The 21,718-nt window shown below is 40.9% G+C and overlaps 1 protein-coding gene across 8 annotated transcripts in view; it reads right to left on the bottom strand.

The window, feature by feature from the left end:
* The window catches only part of TAF1 (TATA-box binding protein associated factor 1), a 70,429-nt gene that overhangs the window by 42,145 nt on the left and 6,566 nt on the right, over positions 1-21,718 (bottom strand). For 4 of the 8 annotated variants that reach the window (XM_045847369.1, XM_045847371.1, XM_045847370.1 and 1 more), the window contains exons 5-25: positions 21,223-21,401; positions 20,132-20,350; positions 19,522-19,740; positions 18,971-19,178; positions 17,400-17,576; positions 16,906-17,033; positions 16,701-16,808; positions 16,400-16,573; positions 15,760-15,933; positions 15,411-15,515; positions 13,710-13,910; positions 13,408-13,549; positions 12,888-13,018; positions 12,166-12,246; positions 8,727-8,876; positions 8,419-8,538; positions 7,942-8,117; positions 7,159-7,337; positions 5,800-6,013; positions 5,160-5,325; positions 2,983-3,194 (exon numbers count right to left, since the gene is read on the bottom strand). In XM_045847369.1, coding sequence (XP_045703325.1) covers positions 2,983-3,194; positions 5,160-5,325; positions 5,800-6,013; positions 7,159-7,337; positions 7,942-8,117; positions 8,419-8,538; positions 8,727-8,876; positions 12,166-12,246; positions 12,888-13,018; positions 13,408-13,549; positions 13,710-13,910; positions 15,411-15,515; positions 15,760-15,933; positions 16,400-16,573; positions 16,701-16,808; positions 16,906-17,033; positions 17,400-17,576; positions 18,971-19,178; positions 19,522-19,740; positions 20,132-20,350; positions 21,223-21,401 — 3,463 coding nt within the window. Of the gene's footprint in view, positions 1-2,982; positions 3,195-5,159; positions 5,326-5,799; positions 6,014-7,158; positions 7,338-7,941; positions 8,118-8,418; positions 8,539-8,726; positions 8,877-12,165; positions 12,247-12,887; positions 13,019-13,407; positions 13,550-13,709; positions 13,911-15,410; positions 15,516-15,759; positions 15,934-16,399; positions 16,574-16,700; positions 16,809-16,905; positions 17,034-17,399; positions 17,577-18,970; positions 19,179-19,521; positions 19,741-20,131; positions 20,351-21,222; positions 21,465-21,718 lie in introns of all 8 variants that reach the window. The other 4 variants (XM_045847365.1, XM_045847366.1, XM_045847368.1 and 1 more) reach the window with 2 other exon arrangements.

Consider the following 21,718-nt stretch of genomic DNA (forward strand, 5'->3'; position numbering starts at 1 on the left):
AAGGTCCAAAACACCTGACCGCGACCCTGAGGAGGAAAAAGCCAAACCAAAGGCCAGACACCCACAATCGAAGGCTCAGATAAGGCAAGGCCTCACAGGATCTCCAAATTATTAAAGAACTAGGCAAGCTACAGCTTCACCTCAGTCTCCTATTTAGAAGATAAGGAAACTAGGCTAAATGAATTTCAAGAATTCTTCTAGCTCCAACATCCTATCTTAGGCTAAAGAGCTAGGAAACTTAGAATGGAAACAAGGAAAAAACTGAAAACTGGTTTTGCAAATAAACAAATTAGTTTGACCTTCCTTCAATCATTAGAAGTCCATCCACCTTCTTCCCTTCCACTGTATGGGATGAAGAGGACTGGGAAATTAGAAAAAATTCCTTTTCGAATGACTATTACAGTAGTCATTCCCTTTCGAATGACAAAATATGACTATTACAACCTAGCTGGCGTAGCTCAGTGGATTGAGCGCGGGCTGCGAACCAAAGCATCGCAGATTCGATCCCCAGTCAGGGCACATGCCTGGGTTGCAGGCCACGGCCCCCAGCAACCGCACATTGATGTTTCTCTCTCTCTCTCTCTTTCTCCCTCCCTCCCCCCTCTAAAAATAAATAAAATCTTAAAAAAAAAAAGACTATTACAGTATTGATAAATTAAATCAACAAGGAAACAAGAAAGCCCAACACTTAAAAGAATCAGAAACAATGAATATAACTGAATATCAAATTTTAAAATACACACAAAAAGGAATTCAAATATATTTTTAATATAATATCCTGACTTCAGTGGAATATATATGTGTTTTTCGGACTCTAAGACGCACTTCCCCCCAAATTTGGGGAGAAAGCAGGGGTGCGTCTTACAGGCCAAATGTAGCTTGCCTGGCTCACTGTGCGGGGGAGGCAGTGGAGCAGGGTCACAGGTTATTAAATAGTTTACCACATTTTTTCCTTCAAAATTTTTTTCCTATTTTCCTCCTCTGAAACCTAGGTGCGTCTTATGGTCCTAAAAATACAATAGTCCAAGGACGACGAGCTACAGAAAACACCTGACTCTAATTTATAGGTTTGTTGTTGGTAGTGATATTGGTATTGTAATTCTCAAACTATTTTGTATGTGTCATGGGATAAAGCAAATGAATAAAAATATATTGATGTTGGGAACCAGAGAAAATATGAAATAGAGGGAGCTGAGGAAGAATCTCTAGATTCGGTCTGAAATGGAGGTATCTCTGTGAAGCTGTGATTTATAACACATGTATATCCCCGAGTTCTGTCCACCAAGAGCCCAGAAGCAATGACCTCGAGAGCCTGGTTTCTAATCAGCATTCCCTAATAAATGGAACCAGGGCTCCATTAGAGAAATGGCTGATTCCAGGTCTGGGACAGAGAAATTTCAAGGAGAGCCTAGAACACCTTATGCTAGAAAGCAAAGAATTTCTCAAAGTTTTATAGGGTCATTTCAAAAGTAGACAGGATCTAGTCTGAAGGGGTTAAATTTGGGATAATATATGGGCATCAAAATCAATGATGGGGTTAAGTTTGCAAAGGAAAAATTTCAGGATCCAAAGTAGTATTCAAAAAGGAAGGGAAGGGGGGAGGGGTAGATGGAGGTGGAAGAGGGTATATGGGGAACAAATGGTGAGGGAAAAAAATAAAAATAAAAAGGGAGGGGAAGCTTTTCTTCATAGAATGCCATCAAATGTAGAAATAATTCTACAATTAGAAATAAACCATTGTTTTGCAACCCCCAATGTAATAACTGAGTTAGGAAAGATTGACCGTCAGGGAACAGGACATTCACTCACACACTAATTACAAAAGGAAAAACATACCTCTATTACAGAAGAATCTGGGATCATCACTTTAACAAACAAGATGAATAAAATATTAAGAAAACCTGACATTATGAGCTTCCTGATATGGTATATCAAATACATTAATGCCATCCATGTAGTAATCTTGCCAAAGACATTTAATCTGAATATAATCAATGAGAAAACAGCCAGACAAGTCCAGAATGTGGGACATTTTATGAGACAACTGGCCTGGACTCTTCAAAAAAAAAATTCAATGACATAAAAACCAAAAAAGGTGTGAAGGACAGTTCTAGATTAGAAGAAACTCGAAATACTTAATGTTTGAACTGGGACTGGATCCTGAATTTGGGAACAGGCAGTAAAGGACATTGAGACAACTAAGGACATTTGCATAAGAATGGGATATGAGATACTACTGAATGGATGTTAATTTTCTTAGGTGTAATAAGAAGTATCAAATTGTTATATCCTTACACTAAGGAATTTATAAGTGAAATGTCATGATGCCTGCAACTCACTTCTAAACAGTTCAGCAAAAATAGTTTAAATATATAAAGATGAACAAATGTGACAAAAGCTAACAGCTGGTAATTTAGAAGAATAGTATGCTGTATTATCCTCTTCAGTTTTTCTGTAGGCTTGCAGTTTTCAAACTAAAAGTTACAGGAAAATTTTAAATTTAAAAACTTTTCCACTTCTCTATTAAATTCTCTGAGGGTAAGAGACAGGTATGTGTAAGCACAGTTTATGTCTCAATCTTTTTGGATCGTCCATAGTTATAACATTCTGAGATTAGGGACCTTACAAATAATTATTGATGAGTGCCTAGAAGTAGAATAGAAAGAGCATCTACTATATATTGCCAGGCACTGTGCCTGATACAGACTCTCTTATTTTTATCTTCATAATTGCCCCAGGAAGGGTGGTTTTATTTTATAAATAAGAAAACTGAGGGTAAATGGTAAAACTTAGTAAGTGCCTTACAACAAAATATTGTAATTTTCATTACTGGCAACAATGTGGAGGCAACTCCATCAAAGTTCCTATGCCCTCAGGTCCACATCAGAGAATATGTAACATCCACCCCCCGCCACCCATCAATATCACCAACAGCCAATAGATCTCTTCCAGGGCACTTCCTGCCTGCTTGCTACCCCTTACCTCTCAATTAGCTGTTTCCCCAAGACAATCTTGGTCCCTTCAACCTTGATGAGTTCTTCATTATCGTTATGAATGACTGTCTTCTCCAACTCCTCCTCCTGCTCCTCTGTCATGGCAACGGGGTTAGAAGGCGGCGCATTTGTTTGATAGTAGAGGGGGCAGAATTTGTTTGTCCTCATGTGCCCAATGGCACCACAAGCCCCACACTTCAGCTGCAGGAGGAAAAGTATCAATGTCAGAGGAAATATATACCACATAAGTAGTTCAGCTTATGATCTTTCCAGAAAAGAACTTTCAATGAAATTTTTTTGCATAGAAAAATGAGGTTAGCCCTGCTTAGTGTGGCTCAGTGAATTGAGCATCAGCCTGCAAACCTAAAGGTCGCAGGTTCGATTCCCAGTCAGGGCACAAGCCTGGGTTGTGGCCCAGGTTCCCCAGCTGGGGGCATGGGAGAGGCAACCAATCTATGTATCTCTCACACATTGATGCTTCTCTCCCTCTCTCTCAAAAAGTAAATAAATAAAAATCTTTTAAAAAAAGTTAAAAGTCTGCTAAAAAAGAAATACCATATTTGCCGTGGATAATGCATACCCACATTTTTGGCCCAAACTTTCAGGAAAAAAAAACTTTTGTTTTAATTTTTTAATTCAATGTTTGTTTATTTATATTTAGATAATATTTTTGTACTATAAAGGAATTTTAGCATTTATTTTTGAACATATTATGGTACAAGAAATATAATGCAACAAATAATTACAAAACACAATAACAAGGTATTTCAGGTACTACCCATGTATAATGTGCATCCTTATTTTTCCCTCAAAAATTGAGGCAAAAAAGGATGCATTATACATGGCAACATATGGTACATACAAGACAGGAGAGAAACAAAGGCAGGCCCAAAACTTTTGTTCAAAAAGAACTGTTAAACACCTTTCAACCAGAAGGCACTGGACAAAAGTGCATGCATGGAAAAGACACATTAAAAAATATAGAGAACAAACCTTTTTTTAAAAGACTTTATTTATTTTTAGACAGAGTGGAAGAGTGGGAGAAAGAGAGGGAGAGAAACATCAGTGTGTGGTTGCCTCTCACGTGCCCCCAACCAGGGACCTGGCCCGCAACCCAGGCATGCGCCCTGACTGGGAATCGAACCAGCGACCCTTTGGTTTGCAGGCCAGTGCTCAATCCACTGAGCCACACCAGCCGAGGTGAGAACAAACATTTCTTTAAAAATCAAGTAAGAAAGAAAAGGGAGAAGATTTCCACTCCCAATTTAAGTTGTAAACTATGAAAATAGTAAATATAAAGAAAAGCTGCTGGAGGCCCAAGGCTGCATTCCACAGCACAGGCAGCCAGCATGGACATGTTCCCAGCCCCAAGGAAAAGGCTAAATAATAAATACCAAGTCCCCATCCTAGTTTTGCAACTGACTCCATTTTCATCTGTAAAATGAGGTCAATGCTTTATCATATGTATGATACAAGAAAGGATTTGTGCTACAGGAAAGGAACATGAAAGTATTTCAATGACCTCATGTTAACAGCAGTTTAAGTTTGTTGAGAATTTTACAGTTTATAAAGTGCCTCCCATGTCTTATTTCACAACGACCCAGTAAGGCAGGTATCGTTTTATAGAAGAGAAACAGGTTTGGAGAGGTTAAGGGCACAGAGCTATCAAGTGGCAACCAGGCCTGAATCCAGGTCTTCTGTGTGCAAGTCCACAGCTCTTTCCATTGTACCACAGTTGTCTCATTTTATGGTGCACATTACAATCACACTTTGCATAGTAACATCTGGAATCCTACCTAAGTTACGCAAAGCAACATGTATTTTATATGTTTCTGTTGCTTCAATAGATACAATTTAAAAACAAGATGTGTCTATATGCATGTATGTACATAAACGTCCATGTAAAAAAATCCACCAAACCTATCTCAACTCCTAGAAAATATTTCCAATGGATGAAATATGAAATGACACCCAGTGGGCACCAGATTAGGTGGTGTTGGTACCAGTCATTCTAGTACTGAAAAGGCTCAAGTAGCTACATCAATGCAGACTAGCTTTCGACGATACTGCCCTCATTCCCAGCGAGGAAGGATCCCAAAACCTCAAGGAAAAGGTATGCCTTCTTCCTTTACTTTGGTAGTTAAAATCACACCGCACTAGACTTACTTTTAGGTCAGGACGCTCCTTCAGTTTTTTTGGCTTTTTCTCAGGAGGACCCTTAAGTTTTTCCTTTTCCTGGTTCCGCTTAAGCCGCCTCAGCTGCTCTTGAATCCTCCGCCGTTCCTTTCGCATCTCTTCTCGATGCTGTTCATCAAAAAGCGCAAATTTTCGACTGCAGAATAGTGGGGGTGGGAAGGGGGAAATCACAGGAGCATAAGTAAATCTAAGCCAAGAAAACTGTCCTACCAGCTAAACACCTCCACACCAAAGTAATTCATCCATACTGAAATAAAAGGGGCTGCCTGGCATTCTCATCTCCCCCACCCCTCAGCCTTCCATCTGCAGAGGGGCACCTCTCTGAGAATGAGAGTAATCCCTAAGATTTTTGCCAGCCAACCAACTAACCAAAACGCAAAGGACCCAGGTAGAACTGAAAACATGTCTTTATTTGGTGGCAAGTGTGGAACTCTCCCTCTGATTCGGCTCTATTCAAACCCAAAGAGCTGAAAGGCAAGACGGTTCCCAATGAACAGACTCCCAGGGACCACTATGCAGAATGCTGTCACTAAAACTAAAGCACCACCCTCACTCCTACTCCCTACCATTACCGTTCTTATCACAGTGGAGGGCGGTGAGTCAGACTCACATGAACTCTTCATCTTTTGTGGTCCGTATGCGCACATAGGCATCTATGACAGATGGCTTTCGGACTGTTTCACAGCGAACATACTCTTTCCCCTCTTCGTCTCGAAAAGTACGATAAATCTTGAGACAACGGCCAGTGGCAGAAGAGTTAAGGCTAGTCACAGAAGCTGTGTCATCATCTCTGTGATTGTTTCCTGCTGCTGCTGAGCCTGCTGCTGCAAGGCAGGAAAAGATTTCCACACATTCTTCCCCCTAGCACCCAAATGGCCATTTTCTTGGGGTTGAGTGAAAACCTTGAAGCTGAACATGCCACAAAGCTACGGTTCTAACAGAAAGGTGAGTCCCCACCCCCACCCCCACCCCCACCCCCACCCCCAAATACACTGCTTTGTCCTTTCCTGACTTCACTGTACCACTGCCAATGTTCCCAGTTTGATAAGCATAAAGTTCGGGAAGGATCTCAAAGAATTGCATGTTTATTAGAGGGGACAGAAGAGCAGTAGCTGCATTGACTCCTCTGAGCAACAGCGCAAGCAAAGTCCAAGCAGGAAGTGGAGGATCAGCACATTAAAGAAAAACACCCAAGCACCCAGAGGGAAAAACAGGACCACAGAAACAAATTGAGTCTTAAGGCCAGCGTATGCTTCTCAAACTTTAATGTGAATGAATAAGAATCACTTGGGATCTCGTTAAACTACAGATTCTAATTCAGTAGATTTGGGAAGCCTGAGCTCCTGCATTTATAACAAGCTCTCATGTGATGTAGACACTGCTGGTCCAGGACCGCACTGGTAAAAAAGCTTTATCACATCTTTACAAAGTAATCAGAATAATAAAATTACACAAAGTTTTTACAGAGAGAAGGAAACAAATGGAAGACTCTATGAGTGAGAATAGTCATTTAAACCATCTTCAGACTTTATCCTCTCAGCATCTACATCCATGTTTTCAATTGCACGTTTGACACACATACTGGGAAGGCTTATGGGAACTTCAAATTCCACACATTGCACCTTCCCTTCATAATACTGTTTCTTGCTTTAAAACTTACTACTTTAATCAATGGTATCACCATCTTTCTAGCAAGCCCAGAATGATCTTTAAGGTCACCTTGGTTTTTTGTTCTTTTTTCATTCCCAATATCCATATCCCAAACCAATCCAGAAATTCATCACCCCCCCCCACCCTTTTACCCTTCTACAATTTTTGATTCGTTATTTTAAACCCTTTTTTAGGGTCTAAGGCTCCTTTGAGAATCTTCTGAAAGTCATGGATCTTCTCCTCAGTTATTAGTGTGGAGTTTATACTTTTTAAATCCTCCTCTTTTTTGCCTGTCTGTCTATGAAGCCACTAGTCTCACCCAGTAGCATCCGCTGTAGTTCCTTCCGCTCCTGCTCCTCCCGTTCGCGTGACAGCTGAGAGCTGGTTTTCTTATTCTGCAACATATTCTCAATGTTCTTTCCCATTTCTTCAAAGTCACTGTCTTCAGCTGAGCTGCTATCTGTGTCAGTTGATAAGACTTCAGTTGATGACAAAACCCTAAAAAGAGGAAAACAATGTTAAACTAAGACAAGGGGAAATAGGAAAAAGCTCAACATAATACGGTTTTAGGCAAGAGTGGGAAATTGGAAAATCAACTTTAAGAAGGAATACTCAAAATCCGTAAGACATGGGACCCTAACAGAAAAGCTTTACAAAGTTTTCCTAGACATTCAGTTAACAAGGCAAGTTTGAAACATGTAGTACAGCGCTTCATATTCAGAATCCCTGGGAAAGCCTGAGAAACAAACCAACACATTGCTCATTATTAACAGGGCATCACCATTCTCTCACCAGTAAGCCTTCAGAAAAAACACACCTGTCCCTTAGCACCATTGTGGTGGTTCCCAGGTCCAAGCAGACCACAACAGTTGCCATGGAACCGAAGTGCAAACCTAGCACCTCCTGCCATTCAAAACCTCTGCCAAGTTGCTTTGAAGGGAGTAGGTACTCTAGCAGTATTATGAACAGATACCACCCTGAAATCTAGATACCCGACTACCTAAATCAAATTATTGGCTGACCTCTTGTTCATTATAAAATAGTGTCTGGGACCCCACCCCTCCTTCCAGCTTGGACTTTCTGCAACACTACAAGAACGTACTTGTTCTGCAGGTCAAAGATGCGCTGACATTCCTCTTTGTACCGTTCCTGATGCTCAGCCACAGAGAACCTTGATCCACGGGCAAATTTACTCATGGGCCCTTCCCCAGAGCGGGCCTGTTCTGTTGACATCGTGCGTACCACATCGATCACTTCCCAGCGGGACAACTTTTTAATCTACGAGACAGAGACATGCACATACACACACGTACACAAATCATCCAGGGATCTCAAAGAAGAAACCAAAGGGCACAGAGAGGTAGACAAAAACAAAAAAAAAAAAAAAATTCACCCAAAGCAGGTTAAGCAGAAAACTCTGGGAAAGCTAACTCCTTTTGAAAAAGTAAGTATTCAAGATCCAGTGTGCTACAATTTACACCATGAAATTCTTCAGATAGTTCCTTACATCTGCCTCCCAGCTGTTCCCTCTTTATACAAAGCCCCGAGGAGCCTTTAAGTTTTCCTCTTCCACACCCACCTCTTCCTCAGGCACACCAAATTTACGTAGAAGTTGCTTGGCATTTTTCAGAGAGAGGCGACGAAGGTCTGCATCCGTTCCTGTCACTGTCTTCTTGACTGGCTGAGGCTCCTTATCATCCTACCCCCAAAACAAAATAAAACAGGTAAGAATCCCAGGAAGTTTAGCTTCTTATAATAGATGTCTACCCTAAATTCATCCTGTCACCTCAACTGCTTTCCAGATCCTCTATCCCATTCATCTCCACCATTCAACCTCCGTTTCTTCCTCCCTTGATTTTCACCTTCTAGAAATTCAGACAGTCTCACCTTCTGCTGTGTTGGTTTGTTCGGAATCTTCACATAGGAAAATCCTTCACCGCACCCTGTGGGATCTGCCACCCCAGTCACCTCCAAGAGACACTTGCCCTTCATGGCAGCAATGAAGGCCCTTGTGGTATTCCAAGGAGCAGTGCGAACCTGAGGTAGAAAAAAAGATCCTAAAGGTTATGGGAAACTTCGCTCTATGTCTAGCCACACTTAGACGGCTGGAATGATTACAACAACGTACAACTGGATTCTTTCTTAAACTGTCCACAAAGTTCAATGGTTACAGAAAGCTACCCAGTACTCAGCTTGCTGTTCTTCTTCCCTATGGTACTTAAATCAGGTTATTAAATAAAGGTCAAGTTCTCAGACAGCGTGAGGAGGAATATGTGGAATAGTGATGCCTCTTCCCCCATATCCCTTGGGCTTAACAGAGTTTTCAGACAGTGTTGTCTGCAACCTCGGGATGTGCAAAGAGGTGAGGTAGACTGATGACTACATCTGATTGTTCAATTGCTCAAATGGCTTTAGAATGGCCTGTACAGTCTCATAATTAGATGATAAGCGTGCTTTACAAAGCACTGACCCCAACCCCGGCAGCACTAAACCAAAGTCAATTCTACCTCTGCCACTGATGTGGTAACAAAGGCCTCCTCTCTTGAGACCCTAAATAGTGTTTACCAACCCCATAAAATAATCAGGGAATTAAGACAAGGTCAGTCAAGAGTACACATGATTAGCCAGAAAGCGACCAATTCCCTAGGTTCAAGATTCAATCTTGAAGGCCATTCAAACAGACTCCCTAATTTCCAAAATTCTTAGACATCCAATCATTTCTCACTCCAACCTCAAAAGAAGGGTACACCAGTGGTTCTTTACTCACTCTGTCTGACCTCGTTTACAATCATTCACTCACTTATTGAGTGACTGACTGAGTATCTACCACATGCCAGCACTCCTTTTTCATGGACCTCATATTAGTGAGCAAAAGAGACAACCAACCAAGCAAATTCAACACTGCATGATCAGGGCGCCATGATAGGAGAGAACAAAGTCCTATACGTACATAAAGACAAGAAGGATGATGATCCAATCTGAATGAAGGGTGAGAGTGAGGGCAAGAGTCAGGGAAAAGCTAAGAGAATATAACTTGTAGAGGAAGGTCAGATGGTAGAAGAGTGGAGAGAAAATATTCTAGGCAGACGGAATAGCAGTTACAAAATCCTGAAAGGCAACAGAAAGAAACTTAGGGAATTGATTGAGTGTTAGTATGTTTGCAGCTTAGCGTACAAGATGGGCAACGACAGCAGATGAGAGGAGGTTAGGGTTATATACAAGACCTAAATCATGTAGATCCTTGTAAATGTTAAGGGCTTCTTCCTCAAAGAAATAAGGACCCAAAGGGTGTCTTTGGGCCAAAACAGTGGTATGATCAAATTTTTCTTTTAAAAAAATCATTCAACTTTGTAACAAATGGTTCTAGAATAATTGGACATTCATTCATATAGAAAAAAAGAACCTTAATCTGTACCATGCACCCTACACAAAAATTAACTCAAAATGGATCTAAACATAAGATCTAAAACAATAAAACTATCCATACACACAACTTGCATGAATTTCAGCATAATTGCAGATTTAAAGAACACAGACAAGAAAGAATACATACTTTCAACAAATGGTGCTGGGGAAATAGAATATCCATATGCAAAATAATGAAATTGAACCTTCACCTTACAACATATAAAGAAATTAACTCAAAATGGATCAAAGAACTAAACATAAGACCTAAAAATACAAAACTCTTAAAAGAAAACACAGAGGAAAATCTTCATGACACTGGATTTGGCAATGACTTCCTGGACGTGGAGCCAAAAGCACAAGCAACAAAAGTAAAATTAGATAAACTGGGCTACATCCAAGTGAAAAACATCTCTGCATCAACGGACACAGGAGAGTGAAAAGGCAACCTACAGAATGGAAGGAAATATTTGCGTAACATCTGAGAGGTTAATATTCAAAACATACAGAGAACTTCTACAACTCAACAACAGAAAACAAACAACCCAATTTGAAAATGGGCCAAGGACTTCAATAGACACTTCTTACAAGAAGACATACAAATGGCCAACAAGCACATGAAAAGATGCTCATTATCACTAGTCATTGGGGCAATGCAAATCAAAACCACAATGAGATACCACTTCATATCTATTAGGATGACTACTATCAAAAAACCAATAAATAGCCCTGGCTGGTGTAGCTCAGTGGATTGAGCGCAGGCCTGCGAACCAAAGGATTGCCAGTTCGATTCTCAGTCAGGGCACATGCCTGGGTTGCGGGCCAGGTCCCCAGTAGGGGACACGTGAGGGGCAACCACACATGGATGTTTCTTTCCCTCTCTTTCTCCTTCCCTTCCCCTCTAAATAAATAAATAAAATCTTTAAAAGAAACAGTAACAAGCGCTGGCAAAAGTATGAAATAACGGAAACTCTCATATACTATTGATAGGAATGTACAATGATGCAGCTGCTTTGGAAAACAGTATTGATGTTCCTCAAAAAAACTAAAAATAGAACTACAACATGATCCAGTAATCCCACTTTGGGGACTATATGCTAAAGAACTGAAAGCAGGTCTTAAACAGGTATCTGCACACCCATGTTCGTTACAGCACTATTCACAACAGCTAAGGGATGAAAATGCCCGTCGTCCATCAGTGGACGAATAAACAAACAAACAATGGAATATTATTGAGCCTTAAAAAAGGAAGAAAATTCTGACACATTACAACATGGACAAATCTTAAGAATGCTAATGCTACAGGAAATAAAACAGTCACACAAAAACAAATAGGATATGATTCCACTTTGGTGAAGCACCTAGAGTAGTAACATTCATTGAGACAGAAAGTAGAATGGTGGTTGCCAGGGGCTGGAGAAGGCAGGACCGGGGAGATATCATTTAATGGATACTAGAGTGCCAGCTTTACAAGGTGAAGAGTTTTAGAGACTGGATGTACAACAATGTGAATGTACTAACACTACTGAACCATACACTTAAAGACTAAGATGGTAAATTTTATATTATGTATATTTTACCACAATTAAAACGAAGAAAGAGTGCATACTATATGATTCCATTAATCTAAAATTCTAGAAAACGAAAACTAACCTATAGTGACAGAAAGCAGATCAGCAGTTGTCAGGAGACAGGGAGGGTAGAGAAAAGAATTTCAAAGGGGCACTAAGAAACTTTTGGGAGTGACAGATACGCTTATTATCTTGTCAAGAGGATTTCACAGGTACAAACATGTATCAAAATATACCAAATAGTACCTTTTAAATATGTGCTGCTTATTCTATGTCAATCACATTGCAATAAAGATGTTTTTTAAAAAGATAAATGGGGTATACTAACAAAAATGAGTGCACAGCATTACCTCATCATCAATCTTCATCTGGAAATCTTCCTCATTTTCTTCTTCTGGAGCAAAAAAGGACTTCTCGCCATAGCCAGCATCCTGGCAGAAGACAAGTCCATCCATAAGTCAATAAATTAGAAAACACAAAGCACAAGTTTCACTGAATACCAAGTATAGAATATCAAAACACATTTTGCACACATTATGAACTTTGTAAAAACTTTGCTGTATTTATCACCATTCTACATCCTTAGGTTATCAGAAGATACAGCAAGCTAAATAGAAATGCTCATTAACTCAGTGGTACAGAGTTGTACTATCTCACCCTAGCTAGATCTTCCATATTCTGGCCTTGTAAAGATATTGTGCTTCTTTCAACCACATGTGCAGCATCATCATCATCTCTGCCCACCTGGAAAGCTGTGGAAAACAACCAAGAAATACTTTCCCTGTTTACATACCTGTCTTGTAAAGAACAGAATGTAAAGTCACCACCCAATGGATGAGCAACCATTTTCAAGGCAAAATAATATCTCCTAAGTCCCTCATTAAGCCTTTCCACTGATATTTAGCTACACTGTAGTTTTCCCCAGAACCGATGTACTTCGTATAGCTAGAATTTTCAAACAACTGGCAATAATCTAGTAACCATCATTTCTAAACCAGTGAGAACAAGCTTTGTCCTGTCTCTCTGAAAAAAACTCACAGGCGTAGGCAGTACCCAAATGGAAGCGGCTCACCTTCAGTCGCTGCTCTGCAGCTATCATGCTGTAATAAGCACAGCACTGCTCTGGAGATACCATAGCTCTGATCTCCTCTTCGGTTGGTAAACGGAAATCAGACTTCAGCACCCACCAATTTGAATCCATTCCTAGAAAAGAGACAGAGAGAATGAGACTGTTCTTAATTCCAAGGGCCCTTTTACTGACAGCAACAGGGATAGCAAGCCAAGACCGAACCAGGCAGTGTCCTAGGAGGTACCAAGCCTAGCCACAGCTAGCCTGACTAGCCAGGAAAACCCTGCTGCTAGGTTTCCTACATCTCACATAAGACATCCACCAACCACACTGAATTTCTTGGCAGGCAAAATCAAAAAGCAATCAGAGCTTCCCTAAATGAAAGATTTTCTACCCCTTCCTTTTGATTATTATCAATTCCCATTTCTACTTTATTAGCTGTATGCTTATCCTTTAACTGAAAGCCGTAATTCCTTTCTTGGAAAGAGGCAGAAAAGACAAATAACTAGTCACGACTGATGACCTGTGCGTTTGAAGTCGGCGCAGAGCTTTAGCCTCTTCCGGATGCTGCTTTCTGAATGAGAAGGAAAGGCTTTTTTAATATCTTCCATCCGGATCCGGCGTGGCCGATCTGCACTCTTCCAGAAGAGGCGGTAAATAAAAACCTGCCCAACAAACCAAAAAGTTTTTTTTTATGTGGCAAAATAAAGGATAGACATCACCAGGGCCCCTTCCCCTGCTAACCCTCTATGTGTTTTGATCTTTCTCGATGTGCCCCCAAATACATACACCCTTTTACGTGTATCCTGATCCCCTCCTTCTTACCTGGAGAAAGTCTCGAATATGCGTATTGGCCCTTTTGGAGTTGGGCCCAGGAACTTCAAACAAGGGGCACTGCTGGCCAACCACAAAGATATCCACTAATTCTCGAATATAGTAACCTTGCCTTGTCCGAATAATAAGGAAATCAGTTTCTGGCATCTTATGAAGATAAATTGGGGCACGAAAAAGATTGTTCTCAAATGCCTAAAGAAAGTAAAAACACAAAAGTAGTATAAAGAGACACCCTAGGAAATTTAGTCAACTAATGATACAGGTAAATCACGCTAACTTGCTGTCCAGCGCCATTATGCCATCTATCCAGTATTATTACAAATTATAATATAGAATATCAAATGGGACTAGACAGGTAATTTTTCCCCACTGGCTATTTTTAAGAGTCAGTAGTGAGGAAACTAAAGGATTTGGATTCAAATGACACTGACTGCTCTGCTGCTACTCACTATATGACATCAGATTAGTTAAATTCTCTGAGCTTAAATTTCCTTATACACAAAACTGAGATACTTAAAATGCCTAACACCTCACAGGATTGCTATAAAATTTATATACGAAAATCACTTTAAAAACAAACAAGCACTATACTAGCTACCCGAGATGCCAGAACAGGTCCTGACGTAATACAGGAGAGAGCAAAGCATTGGTTAAATAAATTAATTTAAAAAAAAAAACTAATGAAGTAGACAGTGTGCTAGAGAAGACATTAAACACACAAGACAAAAACATTCGAGCTTAAGTAGCAGCCAGATGGGGATCTCCTGTCACAGGAAGCCTGTGATTCCAAGGAGAGGCTTAACAGAAAATCAGAAAAGTGGACAGGAAGATGAAAGATCTTCAGTAAATGGGTGTGAAAAGAAAATTCTCAATGTGAAAAGTAGAGAGAGCAAACAGTTACAGAAGATTTAAAAAAGGATCTTTAAGGGACTACAAATGAAGGGGATAGATTGGTGGAAAACCTCAAAAGGAAGTCAAGGGCAAGAATGCCAGGAACAATACAAAAATAATACCTAAAATATGGTGGGGAAGTGGACTGTAGATGTAAAGGATAAAGAAAAAAAGGCTTGGCAGATGCTTTAGGAGAATGAGTGACAGTAATAATGAATCAAACTCAGTGTAAGAGTGGGGAAGTGGTTAAGAAAAATGGAGTGGAGGAAAAAAGGTAGGAAAGTACTAACGATTTCCTCACATCAGTTGCGGACCTCTGTACTTCCCCTTCACAAAATATGCGAAAGCCAGGCTACCAGAGGGCGTCTCTACATCAACGAGCACAAAGAGGGGGTTAAGAAAACAACTCTTGACTGTCGCTGGGGACTATCAGGGCCAGGTGTGGTTCAATATTCAAAATGACAACTAATACAATCGAAACATACCAATTTTACACCTAGAAATCAAAATGAACTATAGTAACTTATCATCCAAAGTTGACTCCCCTGTGCCACCCAGACACTTCTGGACTTCTTACCCAGGGTGTATTTTCAAAAAACTATTTTTAACTAAGCTTATGAATAACATAAATAACAGCTGCTATTTTAAAAAGGTCAAGAAAATTGGGTTCTATTGATCTTCCCTGTACTTCATGTATGCATAGTTTCTCAATCAACTAGAATTGGGCCTTTCTGAGCTAACTGGCTATTCAATGTCAATTCCCTTAAGAAGGCGTTATTATAACTGGGGAGAATTCCTCACCTGTAGCAACTGGCCAGGATGGAGAGAGCCCAGGAAAGGAGATGTATGGCAGTAAACAGTTTCTCCATATTTACAATCTGGGGCTCCGGGATCTTTTCCAGGTTTCTATAAGGAACACAGCAGACTCAGTTACTACCACAGAATATAATCAATATGCCTGCACAAAATATTCCATGACCACAGTATTTTACTAATATTACAAACTACAAGAAAGATGCCATTTCTTTCTCCCAAGAAATTTATAGTATAAAAAAGACAAAATACAAGGTGGCAGATTATCACTGTTTGTCTAACTACAGCTATATTAACAGAGATTTTCTGAGAAGACATTTTCTGAGCAGAGACTTACCCGCTTATAATAGTTTTTTATCTTGGTTGCCATGCCAACCTGCATCATTAACGGCCCGTTTTCCTCACTGTATTCTGCTAGAATAAGATCTCCATCTTTGCCCGTGAGGTCCTGAGGTGTGCGCATGAAAAACATCTCTCCGCCACCTGAAGCTTGCCTCTCTTGTTCTCTCATCTGCCAGAACAAAGAGAATACCATCTAGCTCCTGATAAAACAATAACTATATATATTAATGATGTTCATGCTGAGACAATGACACTGAAAACAATTTCATCTTGCCTTTTTTCAATTTCATTGCAAAATTCTTCAAACATATGAACATTTGTTATCCCACATCCTAGGTACAAATGTGTACAATCTTTCCTATGTTTTCCCTATGACTACGTCTCTATAGATGTTGCTGAACCATTTTTGAAAGCTGCAGTCATCATGGTATTTCCATTACACACTTAAGTATTTTCACATGCATCTCTCCTAAGAATAGGGACACTCCCCTAAATACCCACAATGACATTCTATCGTATGTGCAAAAATAAACAATAATTCCCTAGCATCATCTAATGTCCAGTCCATTTCCCCCATTTATCCTTTAATGTGAACTTTCATAGCTGTTTATTTTCTAACCAGGATTCAGTCATACCTTAGCCTTCTTTTTTATGTGCTTTAGCAAAGGCTGGACTGAGTGGGGACCTGGCTGAGACAATGCGCCAAAGGAGTACTTCTTCAGAGGCGGGCGATGGAACTGCCGGAGTTTGATGGGCCCCATGTGGGTGGGGAAGAAGGGCTGCCGCAATTCCACGGCAGGAATGGAGTGCTAAGACAGAAAAGAAAAGGATCCCAATGAAATACAATACTAACTCCAGCCTAGGCAAGATTCACCCACACCCTCCATCAGAACAAAGCAGTGGTTGCCATCTATCACAGAAAAAAAATGTTTTTACCTGGATAATATTTCCTCCAAAGGTGCCTCGAAGACCCTGTTGCTTGGGGTAGTAATATTCATCGTTGGAGAGATTCCATGGATCTTTTACTTCTGGCTGAGACATGTTCTAATGACAGGTCATCAAAGAAACCTTAGTCAGACTTCCCTGCCCTATTACCTTTCTTTGTTCTTCTAAACACTAAGACCCCTTTCCCTTCACAGACCTGCTGTGGTTCCTCCTTGATCACCCCTGTTTTCCCTAAGAGAATTCGACTCTTCTTCAGAGATGATTCCTTTTTACTCTCCTTAGAGGGGGAGTTAGAGGTGGCCTCTTCCTTCTCATCAGGAATTTCTGAGGATGAAACAAAAGTCACTCTGGAGTTCACCTTAAGAGTCACCTTTCCTACTGACAACTTTGCCGTTCTGAACAAGACCTCTCATGCCACCCCAGAGCAATTCTACTCCATGATTCACCCTTCCCAAACAAACTATACTCCTGACATCTCAAAGGTACCACTTTTCAACATTCCTACAATGTGCATTTTCCCTAGACAATACATAAATACTGGAAACTGACCACAACTTTGCTCTCTCAAACTGCCACCTAGAAGCTTCTAGTCTTGACCTTCTCAACCCTTCTGATTTCTTCCAGCTCCCTGACATTAGCTACAATATGTTGATCATGGAGGAGTAACACTTGCCCCTGCCAGTACCATACCCAAAATGAGGTTCTCATCATTGGGATCAAGTGTCAAGACAGGAGGCTCCAAGAGCCGGGGCATGGCCTGAGCATCCCAGATGATATTGTCCTCCCAGCGTCCATACACCAGATCCTCGTTGTCAATGGGAAAAATGGAGTACCAAGGCTTGTCATCATCCAGCGTGGCCGTAAAACCTAGTCAAAACAGAAAGAAGAAACACTTGACAACAGACAAAACATTTATGCTCATTCCAATCATGATTCTAGCAGAGGGAAAAGGAGCAAATGTTAGTAGAGTTAATCACGTGACTGAAAAGTTACTCACTCACTGAAAAGGAACCTAATACATGTTGCGTATGTGTCCTTTTAATAAAATGCTGCAGACAAAATGTTCACTGCAGTATTTGTTTGCAATAGTCAAAATACGAATGGCCAAATGCTTAATAAGGGACTGGTTAAATTATGGCAATAAATGATATGGTAAACTATGCTAATGATGGTAGTAAATATATCAGAAATATAACTGATAAATTATAAACATATCCATGTAAGAATATTATACAACTAATAAAGCATTTAGATAAAATGGGAAGAAGGAAACAACTATTTCTTAGATTTAAAAATAAGACATTTTGTTTTTTTCTCCAAATTGTAAAAGTAATCCAGGTTAACTGAGAAAAATTTGGAAAACAGAGAAAAGTAAAGGGATAGGGCCTAGTTAAAGAACAAGTATAAATGACCCATGGACATGGACAACAGGGTGGAGACTGACTGTGGGAGTGGGTGGTAGGCAGGGCAGGGGAGAGCAATGGGGGGGAAATTGGGACAACTGCAATAGAATAAAACAAAAAGAAGAAGAAAACTGAGGTTTGTGATTTACAAACCAGAAACAACCACTTTAAACCCTATAGTATATTTTCTTTTAGTCAGTTTTCTATGTTTATATAGTGTGTTTTTCTCACTTGCACAAACAGGATATTAAAGATGCTACTTCATACCTTTATTTCCATTTAGAATAAGCTTCCCATGTCATTAAATACTTTTATGAAGAACCCTGACACAGAATATTTATATTGAGAAAAATACACTATACAAACTGTACCTATAGAGAAGAGCTCATCTACACATACACACAGGAGACAGAAAATTGAAAACAAAAATACGCCAAAAAGTAAAAGGTGATGATCATCTCTGGATAGGATTACCAGTGATTTTTGATACTGTATTATTGCATTTTCAAAGTTTTCTACATAGCATGCCTTTTTGGTGTGCATATTTCAGGAGCGAAAACGCAAATTCTAGAATGATAATGACAAAGGGGATTTGAAAACGAAAAGACTACAAAGATAAAGCACTGTTATAGTTCAGAAAGATCTTTAACCTCACAGTGGTTTTCACCTTTTTCTAATGAAAAATCAGAGTCCAATCCTGGCTTGTTAACAGTGTAAAAAAAACTATTACGGACTAGAATCAGGGCTCACGTCCCAAATATTTTGGTGTCTCTCAGCAGCAGCAAAGATCACAGCTAAGCCCACTTAGGGTTGCTGAGATGAAGGGCAGTGCTGGACACAGCCGGCACAGAGGCATACCTTGCTGAACATTATAAGCCATGGCATTCCTAGTCATGCTGGAAGGAAGCCAGCCTGCCAGGCTTGCACGCTGAGGTTTTGTCCCTTTGTGTTTGACGTCCTCCCCATCCCAGATGATATCGTCCTCCCAGTGCAACTGTGTCACCATCAGGAAGTTTTCATCAGCCAGGAGATCGATGCCACCATTTTCCCCAGGTTTCTTCAAGTCCTTGCAGAAGTAGGGAAAGAACAACAAATCCCTGAATGGTCGCTGGTCGAAGTCCCCACTCCAAATCCCACACCAGATACATCAAATGCGGTCCCTGACTCGAGAGAAAAACCTGATAACGGAGTTCCCACTCCTAGTCTAGCACAGCACTCATTTCAAAAACAGAATCCTTGCAATGGGACCTAGTCACCAGGGTAATATGCCACACCAAGCAAAAGGCTTAGACACCTACATCTCCCACCAAAGAAATCCTACCCAGCATGTGCCTAATTGAAAACTAAAGTAAAACTGATAGGGTCCTGGGCACACTGATTCTTTTCTCTTACACACCAGGGCTGCTTACCTCCATCGTTCTACCATTTATCACAGGTTCAGGTTCCACCTTTTTCAGTTTGAAGCCATAGTCAAACCCACTGCCATCTTCAGGGACACCCAGCATATCATACCACAGTCGGGCAGGCCCATACCGCCACTCAGCCACTCTTGGTTTGGTATCTGTCACTTTATCTATATCTCCAGTTGACTGGGAAAACTTGGACTCCACAGGAGCCATCATTGTAATCTGCAACAGAGCAAAGAAGTAGAAGTGGAGAAGGACCTCCTGGTCCCAGATGTAGGCTACTAATAGGCAGGGGGAGAACCTGGAGGAGCTAGAAGGATAATCCCTGAACTGCACTGGAGTTAGAATACAAACAAGGAAGGCACATCATGGCACGCTTCCTATCATTCAAACTTTCTTATTCACTAGTGTGTATATTACCACCTGCCTGCCCCCAATGCTTTCCTATTATTGCACAAAAGAGAAGGGAAGGCCACTGGGATTGAACTCATGGTTACTCACTGATAATCAACACAGGACTCTGCCTGCTATTTCCAACTTAGACATAAGCTAGGAAGGCCTCATCTGCCCCCGTCCCGCCCAGGTCTTCCTCCCAGGTCTCTATTTTGCCTACTTCATCGTCAGAGAGACACTGCTCTGGAGGTGGTGGTGGAGCATAGTCGTAGTTCCACAAAGACTTGTGGTTGACTTCTGATTCTACTGAACACTCCACCTCCTGGAGCTGCTCTTCCTGTATCAGCTCCCGGTGTTTCTTTTTCCTTTTTCTTCGAGCACTGCGCCAAACGGATGGAACATTCTTCCCTGGTCCAAAAAGACGTAGGAAGCGTAACACCTAGAACACAGAACGTGTTACTGTGTCAGAGACTCAATGTCTGCTAGAAAAACAGCGGCATCTGGGTCTGAAAATTCCCCTGAGGGGTCTACTCAACTGGCAGGGAGGGATCAAAGGGTGCCGATTTCAGATTTATAAACATCTATCCAAAAGGTCAAAAAAATCTCTCAATAGTTTGTAGTAGTTCTTTTAAGACAACAAAGACAGTTTATAATGAGAACTATACAAATCACATGGCCTACAACGTATACAACTTTTAAAAAAGACTTGACACAGCCCTCGCTGGTGTGGCTCAGTGGACTGAGTGCCAGCCCGAGAACCAAAGGGTCGCTGGTTCGATTCCAGTCTAGGGCACATGCCTGGGTTGCAGGCAAGACCCCCAGCTGGGGGCGTGCAAGAGGCAACCTATCAATGTATCTCTCTCCCTCTCTCTCTTTTAATACTTTATTGATTTATTTTTAGAGACAGGAAGGGAGGGAGAAAGAAAGAGGGAGAGAGAAACACCAATGTGTGGTTGCTTCTCATGTGGCCCCCACTGGGAACCTGGCCCGCAACCCAGGCATGTGCCCTGACTGGGAATTGAACCTGCGATGCTTTGGTTCGCAGCCCATACTCAACCCACTGAGCTACACCAGCCAGGGCTTCTCTCTGTTTTTTTTAATCAATGCATCTCTCCTACATCGATGTTTCTCTCCCTCTCTTTCTCCCTTCCTTTTCTAAGAACAAAAATAAGTAAGCTCTTTTAAAAAGACCTGATACAAAGTAATTAAATAAGGAAAACTTGAAATCTTAATTCAGCATTTTAACAACAGAACTCAGTATTTAGAATAGGTCAGTGGTTTTCAACAGAGGTATTCTGCATAGAACATTACCTTCCCAGGCCGAAATTCTGGGAAAAGTTCTGTGACACTCGGCAACAGCTTGGTGGCATCATGCTGCATAATCCCAGCCAGTGGTAGGGTCAGCTTTCCATCCTCAGTTTCTGCCTGTGTTGCTTCCTGAGGTCCCATCTCAGATTCTGAGTCAGAGGAACTACTGAAGTCCACTTTGTCTGAGGCCAAAGAGGAAGGGGCAATGATGGAGGGCAAGATGATGCCTTCTCCATCTTCAGACACTGCAACAAGGAAGAAAAACCCCCTTGGCATGTAACTGTGAGCATATTCCTCAAATTCAGCCAACACCCAGTCCAGGCAATATGCATGGCTCAATGGCAGGGGATATAGTTCCAAGCACCCAGGTTACTAGTATTATGCAACCCAGAAAATTCATTCCAACTCAGTATCTCCCATCATCCCCAACTCACCTTGTACCTGGTACCCTAGGGTAGTGATGAGAGAAAACAAACACTATTACTACATTTACTACTTT

The sequence above is a fragment of the Phyllostomus hastatus genome, unplaced genomic scaffold (genome assembly GCF_019186645.2).
Source record: "Phyllostomus hastatus isolate PE091 unplaced genomic scaffold, TTU_PhHast_1.1 phas_contig_551, whole genome shotgun sequence".
In the NCBI taxonomy this organism is placed as follows: Eukaryota; Metazoa; Chordata; class Mammalia; order Chiroptera; family Phyllostomidae; genus Phyllostomus; species Phyllostomus hastatus.